Here is a 22,194-nt window from a genome sequence, read left to right as displayed (position 1 = left end):
CATGCGATTGAAAAAAAAAACACTTGTGCGATTCGAAGAAACTTGAACAATAACAGTCGACGCTACAGAAAATACGAGTTAACGGAGCAGCGACTAGATTTTTTAAGTAGCTCAGTTTTAAAATCAGTTCTTAAATCAGAAAAATCGTGCTCACAAGAGATGTCCGCTCAAAAAATGTGGCTCATTAACATCGCAAATCATGTGTTCGCTAAGTTGTGAGATTTCTCGACCTTCCTCAAGACAAGGCGATGTCATCTCTCAAGTTGAGCAGAGAAAGAAGGTAAAATATAATGAAGATAATAATCAAAATACTATATATCAAGAAGAAATGGACTTTTAGATGTCAAACTTTGACAAGGAAATGATTTTGTTTTGTTTTTTTCCGATTCGCGCCGAGTTCATTCCAGTTGGTTGAGATCATAAGTGTTCTTCTCGCCGCGTCATACGAAAGAACGAGAGAATTTTTTTTACAAAAATTGCGGTTTATTTAAGACAAAAATGGAAAAATATTGTTTAGAAAGAGATCTGATTAGCCTCACGAATCCACATTGTATTAATTAAATACCGGTTGCTTAGCTAGAGACCGTTTTGTTGAAATTATGCTTGATTAAGTTCGTTATAATTAAATCACTGTTGGGGTACTAAACTTTATGCGTTGCGAGTACTTCGTGGCTTGTGAAAGGGCAATTAAATAAAGCAAATCAAAGATATAAAAGGTGGAATCAAATGGTACCTTTTTGTACGCTCTGCGCTGTGGTTACTGAGCCTGTCTTGCGGGTGAAGCGTGTTCTTGTAGCAAAACTCCGGCGTCTTCGGTATAAGTAAGAACGCTCACCGTACGAGGACGCCGTAGCACTTGCGTTGCGATACGACAGCATGTTTGCACCATTTCAAACTGCAACAGCGCGATACACAGCCGTGAAAATTTGTAGAGGAGCTGAGGAAACGACCTTGAGCAGCAAAAGCTCGTTCATGACGATATTTTCCAGATACAAAGGTATAAGTGATCTTCCTTTCGCTGCTTCCTTCGCAGATGAAAGTTGATTTGGAGTTGTTTACACTTGCGAAGGAACCTTTGAAGGAAAAAAATGTTGTGACCAAGCTAAGACCTTTAAAATATACTCTAAGTATATGAGGAATAATGAGGATACATACCGAAAATCTGCAGAAGACCAAACACGAGAAATGCTAAAGCTGTTTTGGGTTTTATGCTTCGGGAGCGATCAGCCGGCATATCTCTTCATGGTGATTTCCTTTCGCCGACCACCATAAAGCGAAGCGATGTGAAAAATTCACACTACCGAGAATATATGGAAATTGTCGACTGCGTGATTAGCAAATCCACTGTTGCGTCTAGATTTTTGGCGAGATATTTTTTCAGAGTTAACAAGCGTTAAAAACTCCGTCCTACCGTTGAATCGGAAATCAGTGGAGTGTGGGGATTACATTACGTCATGGCAGGTCTCGCAGTTTAGTTTAGTTTCGGATCATGGACAAATTTAAAGATCAGATCACAAACCAATAAGGGCTCTAGACTCATGGGGGGCTTCACCAAAGATGCAACCAAAGATCAAGCTAAAGAACTGTTTATTTAGCTAGAGTAAATGTGACGGATCATTAACGTTGTTTTGAGCCGGTCGCACTTGATCTTTCGTGGACAACGTTTGTTGTTAAGCTCAAAAGTTGTCTTGTTTGTGGCTCTTTGTCACCTTGAAACGGGGATCCAATTATTCGCCCGTGAATCGACAACATGAAACATTAATGCGAGTACAAGTAAAACTGTCACTGATTTTGACAAAGCAAATTTTTCGACTGAAACGATGCAGTTAAATCCGGGAATGACTTTTATTTGATTCCAAATCAGGACTATTAGTTGCGCGCGATAATAATTAGCAATGCCTTGAATCAGTAAGAAGTCAAGAAAAAAACTCTTGTTCCGGCTCTAACGCAAAATAAATATTTCTAGTGATAACTGAAAATAAGAAAGTGATAAAAGTTCTCTAACTTGAGGTTTGGTAACAGAAACTATAAGAAAAAGCTAAGCTCAATTTTATGTTTATAATAATTTATGTACATCTGATCTCTTAAACGGAACTGAAGCATAAATACCCCGGGATAAACACGCGCATTTGATTGTAATAAACGGGGATTTAATTTATTGTTTTGGTTATTGTTCATTCACCGGATAATTTGGCGTGATTTTAACTCTCTGAAAGAAGAAATAAACTATTGAGGTGGGTTGAATAAACAAATTTCACGAACAATTGCAATTATTTTACGACTTCATGCTCAATTTATTTCTGTTGTTCCTCCCCGGATCACTACCCGTCCCCACGCCCCTCCCGCCATATACCCACTCACACAAGTTTGGGGCCCGGGCTCGAGCTTGTAAAACAAAACGGTGCAAAAATTGTCAACCAAGTAAAGGTTGTTGACAGATTCTCGCGCCTCCCGCTTTGCGCTGGTGTCCAGGACTCAAGCGACTTTTTTTCCGCGCTTAAAAAAATTCTCGTCCCAAGAGCCGCTTGTCCCTCTTAACCGGCAGAACCTGGGGCACAGCTAAGAGGGACAAGTGGCTCTGGGTACGAAAATGTTATACAGAAGTGAAACGCGCATTACAGGTTTCGCCGTTTTTTATCTTTTGTTTCAATTGATAATTGAAATATAAAGGCTCTCTTGGGCTTCACGTCTCGACTGATCAAACTTAAAAGAACCCGAATATTTTTTTTTCACACTGCTATTTCGATTAAAACTGTTTTACTCCCTAGCATATGTGATACAAAAGAGAGATCTACAAAACAGACATCGGCTAAATTTTATACTTTTTCTTTCCCTTTATATGTTAATTCCTGTTGCGTTACATTTGGGCTCATTCTTGGATTCAGCACTGTCCGTAATGCAACTCTGCCTAACGTAACACATTGAACGAAATTTTCATCGAACTTAATCGAACCATAGAAGATTAATTCGATCTTGTTCGGACATCGAACAAAATCGAACACAAAACTGAGTTCGAACCAAATCGAACGTCATCGCTCGATTTAGGTCGATTGAGTTGGAGTGAAATAACGGTGAGAGAATTATGTCTAAAGAAGAACACTACCGTTGTTATGATAGGGTATCACGAATTTTCTGTTCCATAGTACAAGCGTGCAGGACAGGAAAAAGAGGAGAGGTCGCGGCAACGCATTCAAGGTGATGGGCGATCAAGCGCAAGCCGGTTATCTACAACGAAATTAGTTTCCCCGCTTTGGCAACTAAAAAAAAATGACATTTCAGTGTAAGTTTTATAAGCGTTTCATTTGTGCGAAATTTGGTTCCCTTAAGATATTTTTACGACAAAAACCTACAAATAAACTCATTTTGATTAATAGTATAGTGACAGGGACGTATAAATGACCCAAAGGGCCAGTGAGGAGCTGGCGGCGGATATTTTTACGTTGATAATGTTTCCGTGAATTGGCGTGAAGATCGAGACAATTAATTCTGGGGAAGCGACAAGCCAGGGAATTCCAACGTGCGTTTAAATTGAGGAGGAATCCATGCTACGATGATCCGATTTTGGAAGGGCATTTCAATTTCGCCTTATCAGTATGGACAGAAGCATATCACCTCGGTGAGGTGATATGCTTCTGTCCCATATAAAGAGAATTTAGACGCTTCGAGGTGATATGCTTCTGGTATGGATTGAAACGATAAAATCAAGATGATTCCCAGGGATGCTTAGATTTGAAGCCGTATTTAAAATTACAAGAACGCTCTTTCCCATGGTGAACGATCGCGAACAACTGCGAACAAAAACTTCCGATGACTGGATCAATTATGTTACATCTGAGCTCTGTCAAAAGTAACGACATAATATAATGTAAACTTGAAAATGAACTTTACCTGTGTTAATACCCGACGAATTTTTATGCTATCCAGTTTGTCCCTTGAGTCAAAATCGGTATACTTTGCCTCGACTTTGCCAACATTGTATCGCTTGATCGAAATCGGCCAAAACAACCAGGCATCCTCATTTGCATGATAAAGGCCTGGCCACACTTGCTACTTTCGCGGGCTTTCCGAGGAACGAAAATCCTCAGGTACCCGAAGCCGAACAAGGTTTCTTTTCCGATTATGAGTATTATCCAATCAGAGAGCGGGCTGTTGCGTTGCTTAGCAACCTTGCTGTCCAAAACTGCAGGCTCACTCTATTCTCGGATGCCGAACGATTCCGAAGATACCAAACACAGGACCGACAGACCGACAAACCCGACAATACTTGTGAGTTGTGCGAAATGTCGAAGAACTGATTTTCGGGTGAACTAAAAATTTTGTTCAAAAAAATGGCAGACAGCGGAGATATTACCGATATGGTTCATCAGTTCATGGCCGTCACAGGAGCTGAAGATACCGTGGCTATGTGCTATCTACAACAAATGAATTGGAACGTAGAGGTCTGCAACGTTCTCAGTTTATTAAGCTCAATTCATTAACAATGTTTTTATTATTAAAACTGAAATTTTGTTTGTTTACATTGTTTCAGTCTGCGATTAACAGTTTTTTTGACTCGCATATTGCAAGTGGAGGACATGGAAACAGGGAGAACCCTGTATTGGTGAGTGAACAAGTAATCATAAATTATAAATTAATAAAAAATTTCTTATTAATTAAGCTTAATTATTTATTTGTGGTTTTAAGGTCGGCACAAACTAGGGGACTTGTCCCTGTGGCTAGTTTCAGGGACTTATCCCTTAGTGTGAAAACACTAGAAAATTGACCGATTTGTGGGACTATTGGTCCCTGCGACTAGTCCCAGAAATCAAACCAGCTTAATTTGTAGGACTAGATGCAAAATACTTGTACACACCAGGGGACTGGTCCCGAAGCAAGTCCCTGCGACTTGTCCCCTAGTGTGTGCTGACCTTTATGGTTATTTGCGAATGTATGGACCAGGCTAATCTTGTATTCAGTTTGTCATGAGTATAAAACAAAACATGAGTCCCTCATGGCCTTGGGAGTCAAACCCATGCACACCTGGTCTTGCCACAGCACTTGCAAATTTTCTATCATTTAAATCATGCAGTTTGATTGGTAGCTTGAACATCCAGTCTGGAATTACAAACTGAACTGCTTGCATTATTTTTATCTAGATAATAACTTTAGGTAAAAATTGAAAGGCCATCCCAATAAAATGTTTCGTTTCCCATCACCCTACCAAACCATTTTTTTTTTTAGAAAATAATGTAAAAAAAAAAATTCAGATTCACTAGTCAAAGAGGCAAGTACCGGTACTTTAATTTACAAGCACAAGATCTTGTTTTATTAACAACAATTGGTATGATGTGATGTCCTTCTCAGTAAGATCGATACTAATTTACCAGCCCAACACAGCGAGATCGACTGAAACAAAATCTTTCTCTTCTGCATCTCCTGGTTTCTTAACCAACCAACCCACCATCACAAGGGACAGGGCGAATAACGGGAAACAAAACATTTCATTGGGATGGCCAAAGCAATCTCTGGTTAAAAATTTGTTTAAAACAAGCTTTTGACTGCCAGTTAGCCAGCGTACCTTGGCGTTCTAGTCACTCGGGGAGAGCGAGAAATCGCACGCGCGAGCAAAGCGACGGCGGAAGGCAGAAGGAAAGAAAGAACGCCAGCCGCCAGACGCCTCTTAAACGGGAGAAATCTTTCGAATTAGCGGCCTCCAGAGGCCGCTAATTCCCATTGGCTAAAATTGCTTATCTGTCCTGTGATTGGTTTGTTGGCTTTAATTTATTGCAAATGACTCATTCGCATGCACGCAACATTCAGGCCGCTCAATTAGCATTTGACAAGTGACGAATGAAGCAAAGCAGTGTGAATTACACATGGATGCTATTGCATGCAAACAAACTCGGCAGTGATCATTAGAAACTTTAACTGGTTTTCTTCCCCCGCTTCAACTCGCAGATGATTTTTTCTTTGGACCTCCCGAATTTGCAGACATTTTGCAAAAACGAATATGAGCCTGATAACTTTCCCGGGGTTTATTTGTTTTGTACATCCTATACCACACGTGAGTTTGACAGAACACGTCACCTTTTATTTCCGGTCTTCACAAATTACGCGTATTATTTACATAATTACGTGAAAAGATTTCTCCCGTTTAAGAGGCGTCTGGCGGCTGGCGTTCTTTCTTTCCTTCTGCCTTCCGCCGTCGCTTTGCTCGCGCGCGCGATTTCTCACTCTCCCCGAGTGACTAGAACGCCAAGCTACGCTGGCTAACTGCCAGTATGTACCACAGAGTTTATATTATGAGTAATAATTAAAAAGCTTTTGTATTAAATGCTCATTAAAGACTATATACTGGTAGTTGAAAGCTTGTTTTAAACAAATTACCTGGTTACTTGTAGATAATAACTGTTGCAAGAGGTACTTTCCATGTAAAAATCTCACTCCAGAAGTTGAATTACAGCCTGCTAGCAAGCTCTTCTGGAGGGGTGGTCCAGGGAGGGGGAGCTTGCCACACAGGCCACAGAAATTATGTCCTTATTCTATTCATTGTTGACATGGGCATCTCAAATTTGTCTCATTCCATGTGTAAACAAAGAAAGTAAATTGGCCCATTTCTACATCTGGACCAGCTGGTATGCCTGGTTAATATATAATATAATATGATAAAATGTTAATTGTCCTAGGTTTCTGACGATGGTGAAGTGTTGGCTCCATCTTCTGAGGATGGGTCATTGAATAGGTAAGGTATAATCATTGCATTGTCGCACAGGATTTGTAGTGGCTGCCCCATTATAGATGGCTGGGGAATGTCTTCATTCAAGCTGACTTGCCCATTAGCATGAAGTTACTAGGAGTATTTCTACTCCCCTCCCCAAGGATTTCGCTAAGAGCCAGCTGCTGGCTAATTTAACTGGCTGCAGAAAAAGAACTTAGATCCGGCCGAAATCTCACATAAAAACAAAGACTTGGGTAAACTTTTAGAGCTGCCAAGCCAGAAAAGTCCAGCTGGGCTTGTTGATGAGCCGACTTAGTGTTTTCTTAGCTACATCCCTGCCTCCCCCTCCCCCTGATGGGATGCTGGTCCATTGCGGGGTTACCTGCCCCTCCCCCAGCATTTAATTTTCTGCTACATTTATACACCTGTTTGGAGAAGCACTGTTAGAGTAAAGTGTGACAAAGAGAACACAATGCAGTGACCCTGGCCAGGGGTTGAACTAAGAGCACTTGATCTGGAGTCCAGTACACTGACCATTAGATCACTGCGCTTTCCATGCAGTAAGACAAGGATATCATAAGATTATTTTGAAAGTTTGCTCCAGTCACTAAGGGCCTTCTTACATGGCGTTTTTGTACCGGGATGACTTTCGTCCCAGGATGAATCCATCTCGGTGTCTGGTCATTTTCTTGTTGCTGTCTACATGATTTCGTCCCAGGATGAAATGTAACGTAATGTAAGCACGAGTGAGATGAATAATTTCAACTCGGGCAGGACGACTTACGTCCCGGCATCCCGGAATGAAAACGCTCATGTAAAATGAATTTTGGGTTGAGTTTGTTTTTGGTTCTCAACTTGTTTTGAGGATTCTCTCCATGTTCTCTAATTTTCCTCCCTCCACAAAAATCAACATTTCCAGTTGGACCTGAGAGGACCTACGTGAAAACCAGTTAGTACTGAATTAGCTTCCTCTCTGAATAAAAATATAGTAAATTAATTAATTACATTGGTTCATGACAGCACACAATAATAGTTGTTATTGTTTTTTAACAGCCAAGGTGAAGCAGAGAAAACTAACCCAAACTTAACTGTTTTGTCGTGGAATGTTGATGGCCTGGACGAAAGAAATCTCTTGGAACGAACAAGAAAAGTGTGTCATATTATAAACAGCCGAAAACCTGATGTTGTGTTCCTACAGGAGGTCATCGCACAGTCCCTAACCATCTTCCAATCAAAATGCTCTGGGTAAGAACACTCAGCTGTAGCAATAAAATTTGGATTACAGTGGGACCTGGTTAATACAGACACCGTGAAGCACATGCAAAAAGTGTCTGACAATGTAATCAAAAAAGGCTAATGATCTTTGCCAGGGTGCACGTGTCAGCGCACTGCAAGTTAACTGTGGAGTACTACCTAGAGCATTGTACAGGTTGCCCCAAAGATTTGCCTGTACCCCCGGGGGGTACTCCCATATGTGGCCTATGTAGGTATGTGCCGCCCGATAGGGTATGGTTTTTGAGGTTCTCGGTCCTTAAATAGGGTATCATTTTTGCTCCTTTTGGCAATGAGTTCCCGGTGTGATCCTTAGATAGGGAACCTAAATTCTATAAGCTAAAATTAATGCCCAGCTAAACCGAAAAAGGTATCTTAAAACTAAATTTTCTGTTCAGGTATTAGTAAAGCGATTTTATAGAGATTTGTGTCTTGCCGTGCGCGGTTAGCCGTTATTTGGGTCGTCATGGAACGCTTCTCCTCTCCCTGAATAGGGTGTCATTTTTCAGTTTTGGGCCTTAAATAGGGTATCAATTTTCACTTTCTTTATCCTTAAATAGGGTCAGGGTTTAAGAACCTTAATTGGCGGCACACCCCTATCCGAAATTTATGGGAGTACCCCCCCCCCCCCCCCCCGGGCCTGTACCCATTTATACTCCTGGGTGGAGTCAACATTGTAGTCGATATTGCAAAGGTAAAAACTTGCTCAAAAACACAACACAATGATCCCAGCCAGGATAGCAACCCATATCACAACTTCATAAATCAATAAACCTTTGGGAAATGGTCAAACTATTGTACTCAGACAGCTGGAACCACCACTCTGCAGAAAGACAGGTGGTCCCTTTATGTACGTCCCCCTTTCCCCACCCTAAAAAAATGGTGTCTTGCCTGTATAGCCTCCACTCTATTAGAAGTATAAACTAAGAAAAAGATTCAAGCCTCCTTGTGCCATTACTCCAGCAATGCAAGCTTCATTCACACCTTAGTTCTGATTCAAATTTTGAGGCTTATTTTGTCCATTGGTGGTATCTTGCATAACCCCCTACTTGTTATGAAAATTTGTCTGTACAAAATAATGTCTCCATGCTTTTTTTTTATTTTAAGGTATTCATGCAAGTATGGGCCAACTCATGCATACTTTAACATAATACTTCTCAAGAACTCGTCAATCAAAACAACCAATGACCTTCAATGTATACATTTTCAGTCAAGCAAAATGGGACGCCACTTGCTCTGTCAACCAGTAATGTTCAAAAACAAGACTGAACTAATTCTAATGACGTCACATCTTGAGAGTACAGTTCAGTGCAAAGTCGAGCGAAAGAGACAACTTGAACAAGTCTTAACGAGAATGACCGAGCAACCACTGCAAGCGACTGTCATATTTGGTGGCGACACAAACCTACGTGATGCAGAGGTGTCCGCAATTGGAGGACTGCCAAGTGGGATATTGGATGCGTGGGATGAATGTGGAAGGCCTGCCGATTCCCAGTTCACGTGGGACATACGCAAAAATGACAATCTTGATTGGCCTTATCCTAACAAGCCGAAAATACGGTTTGATAGATTGTTTGTAAGGGCTGGTCAAGGCCAGCACGCTTTGAATGCTACTAAATTTGAATTAGTGGGGATGGAAAGGCTAGCCGGGTGTAGAAGGTTTCCTAGTGATCACTGGGGAATGTGGTGTGAGTTTTCTCAACCAACAGATAACAAGTAGGAACTAAGAATATTGGGAGTGATCAACAGTGTTAAAAATTATCTGGGTACAAATTTTCCAAATCTTCTACTGTTGCTGAATGAAGAAGCAGACGCAGGCAGGCATGCTCTCTATGCTTGTGCTAATTTTCTATCCTTGTGCAGGTTACAGCTTGTGTGATCTTAAACACTAGGCTGTTACAATGGGGGTTGGGGGGGGGGGGGTGACTCTTATATTTCTTACACTTCTAGGGGTTAGCAAATTTTGTTGAAAATAAATTCATTATTATTTTATTCCCCTGGATCCACACTAAAAACATTAACCATTTTTACAAATATACAGTAATCAAAATTAAAATGCTGCTTGTCTGTATTATTTTACTGTTATTTTAGTTGGACCCAGTGGTAACATTGATTTTCTTATTTGTGATAATCATTGCAAGTGTTACTAAATGTTTATTCTAAGGATGGTTATTAATACTGTGTAAATACCTAAATTAAGCAATATGATGTACACGAGTGTTCAACATGCTGTGTGTTTCCAAGCCATTAAAAGTTATAATAGTTACAATTTCCATTCCCAGCTTTGTAAAACAAAGCAACATTAAATATTAAATATTACATTTTGCTGTTTGTGTTTGTACGTAGTTCAAATCACTGTTAGCAGCTGAAACTCAGTACAATATGAGTGAGTTAATCATTATGATAGTAATTAAGCTTTATAATAGCCACCAAACTAAAACCCAGGTAATCACTACTAACAATAATTGAAGATTATTACAGAAACTAATTTCAACAGATTATGAATTTGAGCAAAAACATGTTAAAGAACAATACACTGTACATATTACATGTGAAATCAAAAGCATGGTGAAGGGTGTTCTAAATGTTAACAGTGTTAATATCACTCTCGCACGCGCATAATGTAACCGTTGTAAGCCGTTGGCTTTTTTCAAAACCGAGGAAAGCCAAAGATTCTCGGCCGAAACGTCTTTATAAGTTAGAGTTTCAAACAAACGTTGTTTAAAACGTTTGATAATAGTCAGTGACAGACAAATATTTGAGTTATGAATATTCCTGACTGCAATTTCAGTGTTTATAGTGTTAATATCAGTTTGTATTTTCTTTCTTTTTTCCCAACTTCATTGCCTCCCCCTTCTAATCCCTCCCCCCAGAAAAAAAAGAAAAATTATATCATGATGATTGATTGTTACAGGAAAAAGGACAGTATTAATCAAATATATCAGAAACCCATAAGGGTTGAAACGTGTAACGCGCACGCACGGCGTTTGAATATTCATTTTGCTAAGAACCATATTTGGAAACACGAAGAATTTGTACGCGAATGCTTTATACACGTAATAACACACAACATAGTTTTTGGTTTTGCGGTAAGTTGCTTTAATTTCGAGAAGGAGAATTTAACCAAATTTAACTTTATTCAACCAAGCTTGTTCAAAAACAAGATTATGCCATCGAGCGTGAGCTAGCGCACACAGTAAATTTAATCCAAATATAGTAATTCGTGATTTTCCAAATATGGTACTTAGTGTAAACGAATGTGCAAACACTTTGTACAATGCGAATCATAGGTCCGAGTTTAACGTTTCAACCCTTATGGGTTTCTGTCAATTACATATAAATCCACTGTACAGATAAAAAGATGGTAGCTGTACATTTTACTACTCTAGATATTATACTTGATTGAATAAACATCAACCCGTGAGAAGCATAAACCATGAACGATGCGACCCAAATGTTTACTGGGAAATCCGAAAAAAATCATCCCCATCTGTGACAGAATAAACATGATGTTAAGACATATTGCATAAATCATGCTCTTTAGGCCCCAAATTAAAGAAGAAAATATCTTGATTATCAATAAATGGAATTTTCTCAGCCCACCAATGCTGCCTTTCCAGAATGCCATTTGGTCTTATCGTTCATGGTTACTTTATGCTTTTTACAGGGTCAACCTTTCTTCAATATAAATACCTTGCGAACCGAACATAGCCAATAGGACAGTACAGAGACAGCCATGTTTTTGCAAAATTCATCCCTGTACTATATTAGAATATTGTTCATGCTGGGTTTGAAGTTTTTAAAGCTTTAATTTCTGTGCATTTTTATCAGCATTTTTAGATGCACTGGATTATGGCATCTTGATTATGTCATTTCAGTAAACAATAATTTTTTTTTATAAATTATAAGTTATCTGGGCTGATTGTGTGATACTTAACCGTACCACTTACGAAACCAGGTTTATTATTCTTTTGTTGCCAAAATCAAACCCATTCCAAAAGATCCCCTCCCCACAAAAAAGCATGTAAAAATGTATTGCAGTCTTGTTTAAGTTTAAAAACTGCATTTCAACAAAATTAAAATTACTCAATAACCACTCATACTAATGAAATCATCTGACTGATATCATTTGCATCTTGTTTTTAAGTAATTAATTTAGATTTTTATCACAATTTTTACTAGTTTTTAGGGTTACGCCTCGCATGGGTAACTTTTCCTGTTCACGCTATCCCATTTGAACCTTCTTCTTTTAACCCCATTGAGACCCTCATAGCATAATCCGAGCTTTTATGCATTGAAAACAAAAACAAAAAAACTATCATAGTTCTAAAATAATTCAGTTTGTATTTTATTTCTGTATTGTTTTTTTGGAAAATATGAAGGTCTGCGCTATAAGGCCCATGGTCAAATATGGTTCGGCAGACTCCAGGTCACCCTGTGCATAGTTTTTTTAATTTCTTAATTTTAATTTAATTTTTTATTTTTTTGAGATTTGTAAAAAAATTATTATAATGCATAGTTGTCTTTATACTTAACTGAGGGCTTTGCCTGGATGGCGTCTAAAACAAGTATAATTTTTACAAGTAACTTTCTGACTCAGATTCAGAACCTAGAAACGGTTAATTTGGATATCATTTGTTAATCATTTGGCTTTTCGAGGTGTGCACATGCATATTTGCGATCATGCTTTTAAAAGACTAAGACTGGAAGGTGGACTATATGAATGTTCATTATGCACTTATCATTGGCTTTCCGGGGGTTGACCCCCGGGAACATGCGGGGAATGGTGCATTTTTTTAAAAAAATTGTCCCGCGGGGCAGGGACATTGTTTTGTTTTTGAAACTAACGTGTCAGAACCCCGGGATGCACCCCCAGGATTTGTTTGACAATGGTCAGACGTGGTACATCACCCCGGGGGGGGGGGGGGGTACTCCCATACGTGGCCTATATAGGTATGTGCCGCCCCATAGGGTACCGTTTTTGAGGTTCTCGGTCCTTAAATAGGGTATCATTTTTGCTCCTTTTGGCAATGTGTTCCCAGTGTGATCCTTAGATAGGGTACCTAAATTCTATTAGCTAAAATAAACACCCAGCTAAACGAAAAAAAGATTTCTTAAAACTGAATTTTCTGTTCAGGTATTCGAAAAGCGATTTTATAAAGATCTGTGTCTTGCCGTGCGCAGTTAGCCGTTATTTGGGTCGTCACGGAACGCTTCTCCTCCCCTTGAATAGGGTCTCATTTCTCGGTTTCGGGCTTTAAAAAGGGTATCAATTTTTGCTTTCTTTATCCTTAAATAGGGTCAGGGTTTAAGAACCTTGGCGGCACACCCCTATCCGAAATTTATGGGACGACCCCCCCCCCCCCTCCCCCGGGTACATCACTTTCAAAATCCCAGATGAACGTGTAGATGATCGACTGTCCCGCCATTTGTGATAATTGTATGATAGTTTTTAGAGGTCTGCAGTGTTTCTTGCGTGTTTATTTATCGCAATGTCGTTATACATTTATTAAAGCGTGGGATTTATCACAAGAAGGAAAAGAAAGTCTATCCTTGCCAAGGGTTTTGATGAATTTTTTTAAAAAAAATACTAGTGGGCAGCACACAGCTACAGATCTTGAACCTGCTTTATTTTCTCCAATTTTTTAAATTTTTTTTTAAAAAAATACTATTGAGCAGCACACTAGTATATATACAGCAACAGATCTTGTCAACTTACTTTATTTTCTCTGACCGGTTTCGTCTGATCATACAGACTTCATCAGGGAGTTTGAACAAGATACATAAAGGAACTTATTTTATACCTACTACTTATTTTGTACCTACTATAGTGTACAAATCAAGTTCCAACTAGGGTGTGAACAGCAAAAAAATTGTTTGTTTTTATTATAAATGAAAAAGGTATTTTGCCTTCATCTTAGCCCCTGGGGAGGGGAAATTGGTGGGAATTTTATGCCCCACACCCCAGGGATATAGAAGGATTTTGTTTGAGCCTGAAAACAAATCCCCGGGGGTGTGCTTTTTCCCGGCGGCACAGGTTGGAAATAGCGGGGATTTTTGGCGGGGTTTGTAACGTCAGCCCTGACAGAGCGGGACTGAGACCTAAGGATGGGCCGATACAGGTTTTTCAAACGATACGATATCGATACGATATTTGCCTTTTTTCTCGACGTCGATCGATGACGCATCCGACCTTCATTGGTATGTCACGTGATTCGTCTGCCATACAGGACAGTCCAATAAAAAAAGCCAGGAATGTTGATTTTTGGTCATTTTCACTGTGGACTGATCAAGTCAAGACAAGAAAAATCCAAAACTGACAAGAAAACAACATTTGTTTGCGAAAAAGTGCATTTAAACCTCGGGTGCTGACCGAAGACCGCGGCTCAGGTCACGTGTGCAGTATCGAAGTATCGAAAGTGCGAATTTTCGAAAGTTCGATCTTTTCAAAATCAAAATCGATGTATCGATAGGTATCGGTTCGGCCATCCTTACTGAGACCGAGCACAACATGGCGGAAACAAAATCTTTAGAAGAAAAGGTAAGCTGAATCCTTTTATATCATCTCTTCTATTGCCCATCAGTAGTTTTAACATAAAGAATGGTGAACGCTTATTTGTACGTTAGATAAAATATACTTTTCCATCACACGCAAACATGGAGTTTGGACACAATTCGTGGATTAATTCTATAATTTCCCTTTGCTATGAGGAAACTCTAGAACCACCAGAAAAATGCGGATTATTTGGCTCAGACTTCACCGCGGTCAAACGTCTCAGGCAGGTTTTCTTTCCATTTCACCGTTTTTTGTTCAAATTGAAGTGTTATTACGAGCAAGGATAGATAAAAATAATTTCCGAGTGAAACATAATCCCATTGCCTCAGGTAAACCAGTGTTTTTACTTTTTAAATGTTTCGCATATGAACCAAATTAAGGTGCTTTGACAAATGGCGCCGACATGTCCGTATATTGCTATTTTCAAACACGTAGAACTTCTTTAGTAAAGCTCCAAAAAACTTAGTAAACCCTTAGGATACCGGTTATGTATCGAACTTTGAACTGTGAAAGTTAAAACCTTATCTTTGCAGTACTTTTCTTATTTTTGCATATTTCTGTTGTTTGGGCTCAGACAGGGCTATCGTGGTTTCTGGTGATCTCTTCCAGCTATTCACCGATTCCTTGGAAAAACGTACACTTGTAGGCGATTGGGCAAAAAAAAAAAAGAGGAAAATGGAACACCAAAAAAAAAAAAAAAAAAAAAAAAAAAAAAAAAAAAAAAAAATTAATTTTTCCAAGAAAAAAAAAAAAAAAACCCGGGGACCCGGGGGCGGGGAAACCGATTCGGGAGACTCCCGGATAATCCGGGAGAGTTGGATAGATGGATTTCGCTATATGGCGATGAGCCTTAGAACGACTGCTGAAGATCAACATATTCGAAACAACTGGGCTTGAAATTAACGTAGAACGCATTAGTAAGAAATAGAACGGCGTAAGCCGAGAATGCATTGAAATAACTCTTAAAAGCAGGAGAAGAAATGAAAGCCGGCCGTTTTTGCTTGTTTTCAAATAGCTTAATCATGACATCGCTTCAGTCTGGTCTGATGTTAATGCGGCCGCTAAAGATATTTAAGCGGGTTAGTTATGGTAACCATACTTTAACCGAGTTAAGTTCTGTGGAAATTTTTAACCATGTTTCTAAAAAATTAACCCAGTCAACTCTCTAAGTGTGGCCGCAGCCATAGTCAGTATACGTAGGCCCTCTGACAAAACAGTTTTTTGTAAAAGAATTAACGCCAGAGATGTTTACATCCTCGTTGACTAAACCATGACACAAGCTACTATTAGATGCTATAAAAATGAACTTACAATAATATTGATGAAAAGAAGGACAAATGGTGACGCTTATGTATCAGTCAATTCCAAGCGAGATCACCCCCCCCCCCCCCCCCCCGGCAACATCCCTGGGCATTTGACTTTTTTCAAAATGTTTGATCAAATTCCCCATTAAGTGGGCCAGTTACACAGTCAAATGCCCCACCGGTCGGGGCTGAAATGTCATTGTGAGTCGGTTATCTCGCTGAATCGCGGTCAGTTTGCCTACAAGTACAAGCGAATTCTCTAATGACCTGTTACCTTTTCGTTAACACTTGGTCTAAATGGGCACTCGTGCCCTATTTTTTTATGAGCCGAGAGAAACTGTTTTGCTATGTTTTGGCTTATATTTCTTGTGATAAAAGTAAAACAAGATCAAAGTCATTGCTATGTTAACATTATTTTATTGTGACTGAATCTGTGGCAAAATTTAAAATTTAAACCTGATAATTTCAATGGACTTAATTGTGTAGTAGGCAGCAGATATTTTGTTGTAGGTGGCAAAATTGCCGGCTGCCAGCACATTTTGACTGGGCTGATCTCCACTTTGTCTTAGTCCATGTGTGAAAAAAGAAAAGAACTTAGCGCATTTCTACATCTGGACCTGGTACACTTGGTCAATAAAATTATATTATAAAACAACTATGTACGTGTTTAAGGTGATTCCACTGAAATAAAAGGAGTATTAAAAATTTTCTGAAACTTGGTCCAGGTTACAATTATGTTATGAGCATTAAAAAAATGAAATAAAAAATGGGGGTCACCGCGCTAGTTTTTGTGTAAAATGGATGGGCATTATAGTAAATATACGACCCGCGAGGTAGATGTTAGGAACCCTAGTAATTCGAATGGGGAACTATTGTTTCTAGAAAAAAATCATTTTTGTATTAAAGTATTAGTCTATTTCAACAAAATAGACTTTGATCTTACATTAAAAACTATTCTTATTGTACAGGAATTATAATAAGATAACGAAAGAAATTAAAGATTTTGCTTTGTGCGCACGTTAACGGCACTACCTAAAAACGTGTTTTTTACGGCATTAAAATTAAAATATCTCGATGTAGAATTTTAAACTTTTCTTTAAATCGCGTTATATTGTAGACAACCGTATGACATTTAAAAAAATGCATTAAAAAATGGGGGTCACCGTGCTCGTTTAAGAGAAAACGACCATTTCTTTCCCTACCGAGCGTCTGCTGAAGGGAATCTCGTAGTGTTCTGTGTGCGCGCGCGCTCGTGCGCGCGCTAAATGACGCGAAAACGTATGCGCAGCAAGGATGCGCAATGCAATTCCGTGGAATCACCTTAAGTGTCATTCTTGTCTCAGGTTTCTGACGATGGTGAGGTGTTGGCTCCATCTTCTGAGGATGGTTCATTGAATAGGTAAGGCATGATCACTGCATCGTTTTACAGGATTTATAGTGGCTACACTGGTATGGAAGGTAGGGAAAAGTCTTTGTTTGAGCTGTGGTCCCATACTGATACAGGCAGGCGCTTGTTTCTGGCTTCTGTAGCATGAAGCAACTGGGAGTATTTCTATTTCTACTTGCCTTTGGATGGGATGGTAGTCCACCACAGGGTTATCCCCCTACCAGCATTCTATTTTTTCACAACGTACCCATTTACACACCTGGTTGGAGATACTGTGAGAGGTAATACAACAAGATGACCTGAGCCAAGGCTTGAACCCAGTCTGCTTGATCCAGAGTGCAGCACACTAGTTATTACCATTGTACCACAAGATGACATTATTATTTTGAAAGGTTTGCCTCAGTCATAATAGACATAAATGTCATGACCCTCTCCTGTAGGCCTTTAAAATTTTTTGCTGAAAGGGTTTTATTTGAAATAAATCATTATTGACTGCACACGTACACTTATTTCTTTTAACAGCCAAGGTGAGGCAGAGAAAACTAATCCAAACTTGACTCTTTTATCGTGGAATGTTGATGGCCTAGATAAAGGAAATCTCTTGGAACGAACAAGAGAAGAGTGTTGTATTATAAACAGCCGAAAACCTGATGTTGTGTTCCTGCAGGAGGTCATCCCAAATACCTTATCCATTTTTCAGTCAGAATGCTCAGGGTAAGTACATGTGCATCAATCCATTTGATACAGACACCAAAGGGCATGCAAAAGTGTCTCTTTTTTTTCTAGGCCTTAAGAATAAATCACACTGGCACGCTTTATCGATACAATGACTAAAGCACAAGTATAAAACACTGTTTAAAAGACAGTTTTTACACGGTACACTATTATGCTACTGGCAGCATTCGTAATCAATAAAAACACTTGAACATGTAGAAAAGCTGGGTGGGGTGTCCCTTAGTTTTAGAGACACCCTAGAAAGCGTTCAAATTTTCTAACAGGGGACATTTTAAAATCATAATTATATAGTGGCAAAGTAGCGACGAGGTGCAAAGAAAGACAAAAAGTGGCAGTGCATGCAGTCAAGGCAAAACCACAGGGCAAAGCGCTGCCTTTTATCCCTAGTTCCTTAGCTAGAAATAGCTAGGAATATGTTTTGTTTGTTCGTGTTGGTGCGCGTGCGTTCCGTGTCTCGGGTTCGTGGGCGTCTCGTGTTTCTTCTGTTCTCGTAACAGAATATTGCTACCCCCACTGAATGGGATGCAAGTTCACTGCAGGTTACTCCCTGGAGCTAACAAATCATTTACCAGAACCCATTTATACTCCTGGATAGAGAGAGGCACTTTTAGGACAAACATAATTTTGTGCAAGAACATAACAGAATGACCCCATGCAAGGGCTAAGAACCCAGACCACTGTGCCCCCCACAAATTCATAATTTAAGAACTTAAATTTGAATGTAAAACATACTTGGATCTGTTGTAAGTCATATTCAGTTTTTCAGCTGGTTAAATCTGTTTCCAACCAAGGTTAGTCTATTTCAACCTCAAGATAACACTATCTTAACCACTTTAGAACAATTTGAATTTATTAATTAGGATCTCTTTTTAATGAACTCGATTTTTTATGTCATCATAAGAGTGTTATCGAGGCCTTCCAAGGGGGACTCTGTTGTCGCTTTGTCACACTTTTCCAATCTACCTGTTGCCTATTTGGTGAGGGAAACGTTGTCACTGTCGCAAACAAACATCCTTTCAGTGCTAGTTTCTGTCGGCTGTCGGTGCTCTGGAACAAGATTGTTGCTACATTTTTAGCTATTTGGGAGCAATAACACCTGTGTGTCGCCAAAACGTACCCATTTGAAGGCCTCATTATCCTCAGGTTGAAACAGACTAACCTAGGTTGGAAACAAATTAACTGCTGAAAACCAATTTATGGTGGCCTGTGGCTGTCATTCAAAATTTGCCTCATAACTAACTATGCTCATATTTACAGAAATAAATGTAAAACAGAACACAAATCAACTAAAAAACAAAAATAAAACACTATTCAAATCAAAAGTTAGAAGTGTTGAAAATTAATAATAATGAAACTCTTGAAAAGTAGAAAATAAAATGGAAATAAAAACCAAAACAAAGGAAAATAAACATGAAACAAATAAAAAAATCAAATTTAAAGCAAATTTAAATGAATGTACATAAATTAGACCTTCATCTGATGCACTGTCTTATTTTAAGGTATTTGTGCAAGCATGGACCAACTCAGGACTACTTTAACATACTACTTCTCAAAAACTCATCAATCAAAACAACAGATAGTCTTCTATGTACACATTTCCAGTCAAGCAAAATGGAGCGTCACTTGCTCTGTCAACCAGTAATGTTTAAAAACAAGACTGAACTTATTTTAATGACATCACATCTTGAGAGTACAGTTCAGTGCAAAGTGGAGCGGAAGAGACAACTTGAACAAGTCTTAACAAGAATGACAGAGCAACCACCACAAGCGACTGTCATATTTGGTGGCGACACAAACCTACGTGATGCAGAGGTGTCTGCGATTGGAGGACTTCCAAGTGGGATTGTAGATGTATGGGAGGAATGTGGAAGGCCTCCCAATTCCCAGTTCACTTGGGATATGACAATAAATGATAAGATTGGTTCTCCTAATCCTTACAGGCCGAGAATACGGCTTGACAGATTGTTTGTTAGGTCTGGCCAAGCTGGCCAACATGCTTTGAAGGCTAGCAAATTTGAATTAGTAGGAATGGAAAGGGTAGCCGGGTGTAGAAGGTTTCCTAGTGATCATTGGGGAATGTGGTGTGAGTTTTCTCAACCAACAGATAACAAGTAGGAAACTAAGAATATTGGGAGTGATCAACAGTGTTAAAAATTATCTGGGTACAATAAGATTACAAAATCTGCTAACGTTGCTGAATGTAGAAGCAGACGCAGGCAGCGGCATGCTCCTCTACACTCATGCTAGTTTCTAATTTCCTACCCACGGGAAAGGCCTCTACACCATCTGCCAGTGATCTTGCATGAACACTAGGCTTTTACATGGCGGAATACACTGGACTGTTACAGGGGGGGGGGGGGCAAGGCGACTCTTATATGAAGTGATGGTAGACTGCAAAACAGTCGTATCTTTTGCGAACAGCTCTCATTTTGGTGAACGCGCTCGGTTTTAGAGCGAGAGCCGAGAGGTCACATGGAGCCCGATGTCAAAAATGTGCAGTGAGACTTTACCGATAATTGCAAAATCGACTGTTTTGCAGCCTAATGAAATGGAAAAAATATTGGATTGCTAGTTGTCCTCACTAGGGGTGTAAACTTCAGATTTTGGTCTTTTACTTCCAGGTTTCCACATAATTCTACAGTATTTACATTGTTACAAGTGCTACAAGTACAGTGTTACCAGTGTGTTTACAAGAGCAGTATTTACATTGCTTACAAGTACCTATTAGGTTACTCATAGTGCTGTTGCGGGGGAGTGTTTTTTCTATTCGATTATCCCTCTCCCCCCAGAAAGAAATCTTCTATTTGGTATTTAGATAACACTGTAGCAACGAACAGTAGAGAAGGTGAATAGCTTTGTAATCTTGCACTCTTACAAGGTATAGATGTAGAATCTTCATAAACAAGATTGTACTAATTAAATTTCTTTAATACAGCAAGTTTTGTAGAAAATAAATTCATTATTATTTCCCTGGATCCACATTAAAAACATTAGCCATTAAACAAAATTAATATAGTATTTAAAATTAAAATACTGCTTGTCTGTGATAACATTGACATTTTTATTTGTAATAATCATTGCAAATGCTACTAATTTCTTTCTGTATGGTTATAATACAGTACAGTACTACCTAAATAATATTATTAAACATTATAATGTACACAAGAGTTCAAATGTGTGTTTCCAAAACAGAAGTTATAAAAGTTACAATTTTGATTCCTAACTTTGTAAAACTAAGGAACTGTATTTCGAAACAAAGCAACATTAATAATTTATATTACATTTTGCTGTTTGTGGCTAAATTAACCAGTCATATATAATTCAAATCACTTATTAGTCTTTCATAAATTACTTGCCTCATAATTATCAGCTGAAACTTCTACAGCATTCATGAGTCACATTAATAATTATGATACTAAGCAATACATGATCAGATAATTATTTTAGCCACCAAACTAAACCCATGCAATCACTACATAACTAACACTTGATAGCTTAAGATCATTGCAGAAACAAATTTACACAAATTATTAATTAACACGTCATGCACTTTGATCAACAAAACATATAAGTACAATACACTGTACTTAAATTACATATAACTTGTGGAATCAAAGGCATGGGGAATAAGGTGTTCATAATGTTTACACTGCCAATATTGGTTTGCGTTTTCTCTCCTCCCCCCCCCCCCAACCTCCCTATGCTGGGTCTGTTCACATAGAGAAAAGGTGTCCTTGGTAGGTTGGTGCACTTCATACCAAGCTACACCAGGCAGAGGAGAGCTTTTCATACATTTCTTTACAGAGGCCTTGCCAAGGTTAATTACGACAAGCGACATGGCCCAAAAAATAGCGACAGTTCATAAATTAAAATCGCGACAAATGACAACCCTTATGGAAAAACTTAAATTCCAACAACACAGCAACGGGAAGTGCATTAAAACAGTGTCATGGGGCATTTTTACCCTCAACAAACCAAACAAATAATTTAGACAACCGACACGGGATCCCGTCTAAATCCCTGGCAGGGTCTCTTTACAGATAACTGCAAAATTTTTAGGTAATGTTCGCTTGGGGGCCAGGGTGATCGTGGGAGCTAGAATATCACTGACTTTAAAGGTAGAGTGATCCTAAATGGTGTGCCAACTTTTTTTCATATAACACCACCAGGGGCAAGTCTGAATGTACAGTACAAAGCATTCACAAAACCAGGAGGGCCAGTTTTTGGCTTGAAAAAAAAAAAA

The 22,194-nt window shown here is 39.0% G+C and overlaps 2 protein-coding genes across 2 annotated transcripts; both read left to right on the top strand.

The window, feature by feature from the left end:
• The first annotated feature begins 4,251 nt into the window (after positions 1-4,251).
• Positions 4,252-9,870, top strand: LOC144664760 (tyrosyl-DNA phosphodiesterase 2-like). The gene is made up of 5 exons (XM_078525964.1): positions 4,252-4,439; positions 4,529-4,600; positions 6,666-6,721; positions 7,751-7,942; positions 9,077-9,870. The coding sequence occupies exons 1-5, from the start codon at positions 4,329-4,331 to the stop codon at positions 9,687-9,689; spliced, it is 1,044 nt and encodes a 347-aa protein (XP_078382090.1). The 5' UTR covers positions 4,252-4,328; the 3' UTR covers positions 9,690-9,870.
• Positions 9,871-14,458: 4,588 nt separating this feature from the next.
• On the top strand, positions 14,459-20,216 carry LOC144664785 (tyrosyl-DNA phosphodiesterase 2-like). Its single transcript, XM_078525999.1, has 4 exons — positions 14,459-14,510; positions 17,173-17,228; positions 17,739-17,930; positions 19,451-20,216. The coding sequence occupies exons 1-4, from the start codon at positions 14,481-14,483 to the stop codon at positions 20,064-20,066; spliced, it is 894 nt and encodes a 297-aa protein (XP_078382125.1). The 5' UTR covers positions 14,459-14,480; the 3' UTR covers positions 20,067-20,216.
• Positions 20,217-22,194: the final 1,978 nt, after the last annotated feature.

This window comes from Oculina patagonica, chromosome 9 (assembly GCF_052425735.1).
Source record: "Oculina patagonica isolate OP01 chromosome 9, crgOcupat, whole genome shotgun sequence".
Lineage (NCBI taxonomy): Eukaryota > Metazoa > Cnidaria > Anthozoa > Scleractinia > Oculinidae > Oculina > Oculina patagonica.
This window is presented reverse-complemented; position numbering and strand designations above follow the sequence as displayed.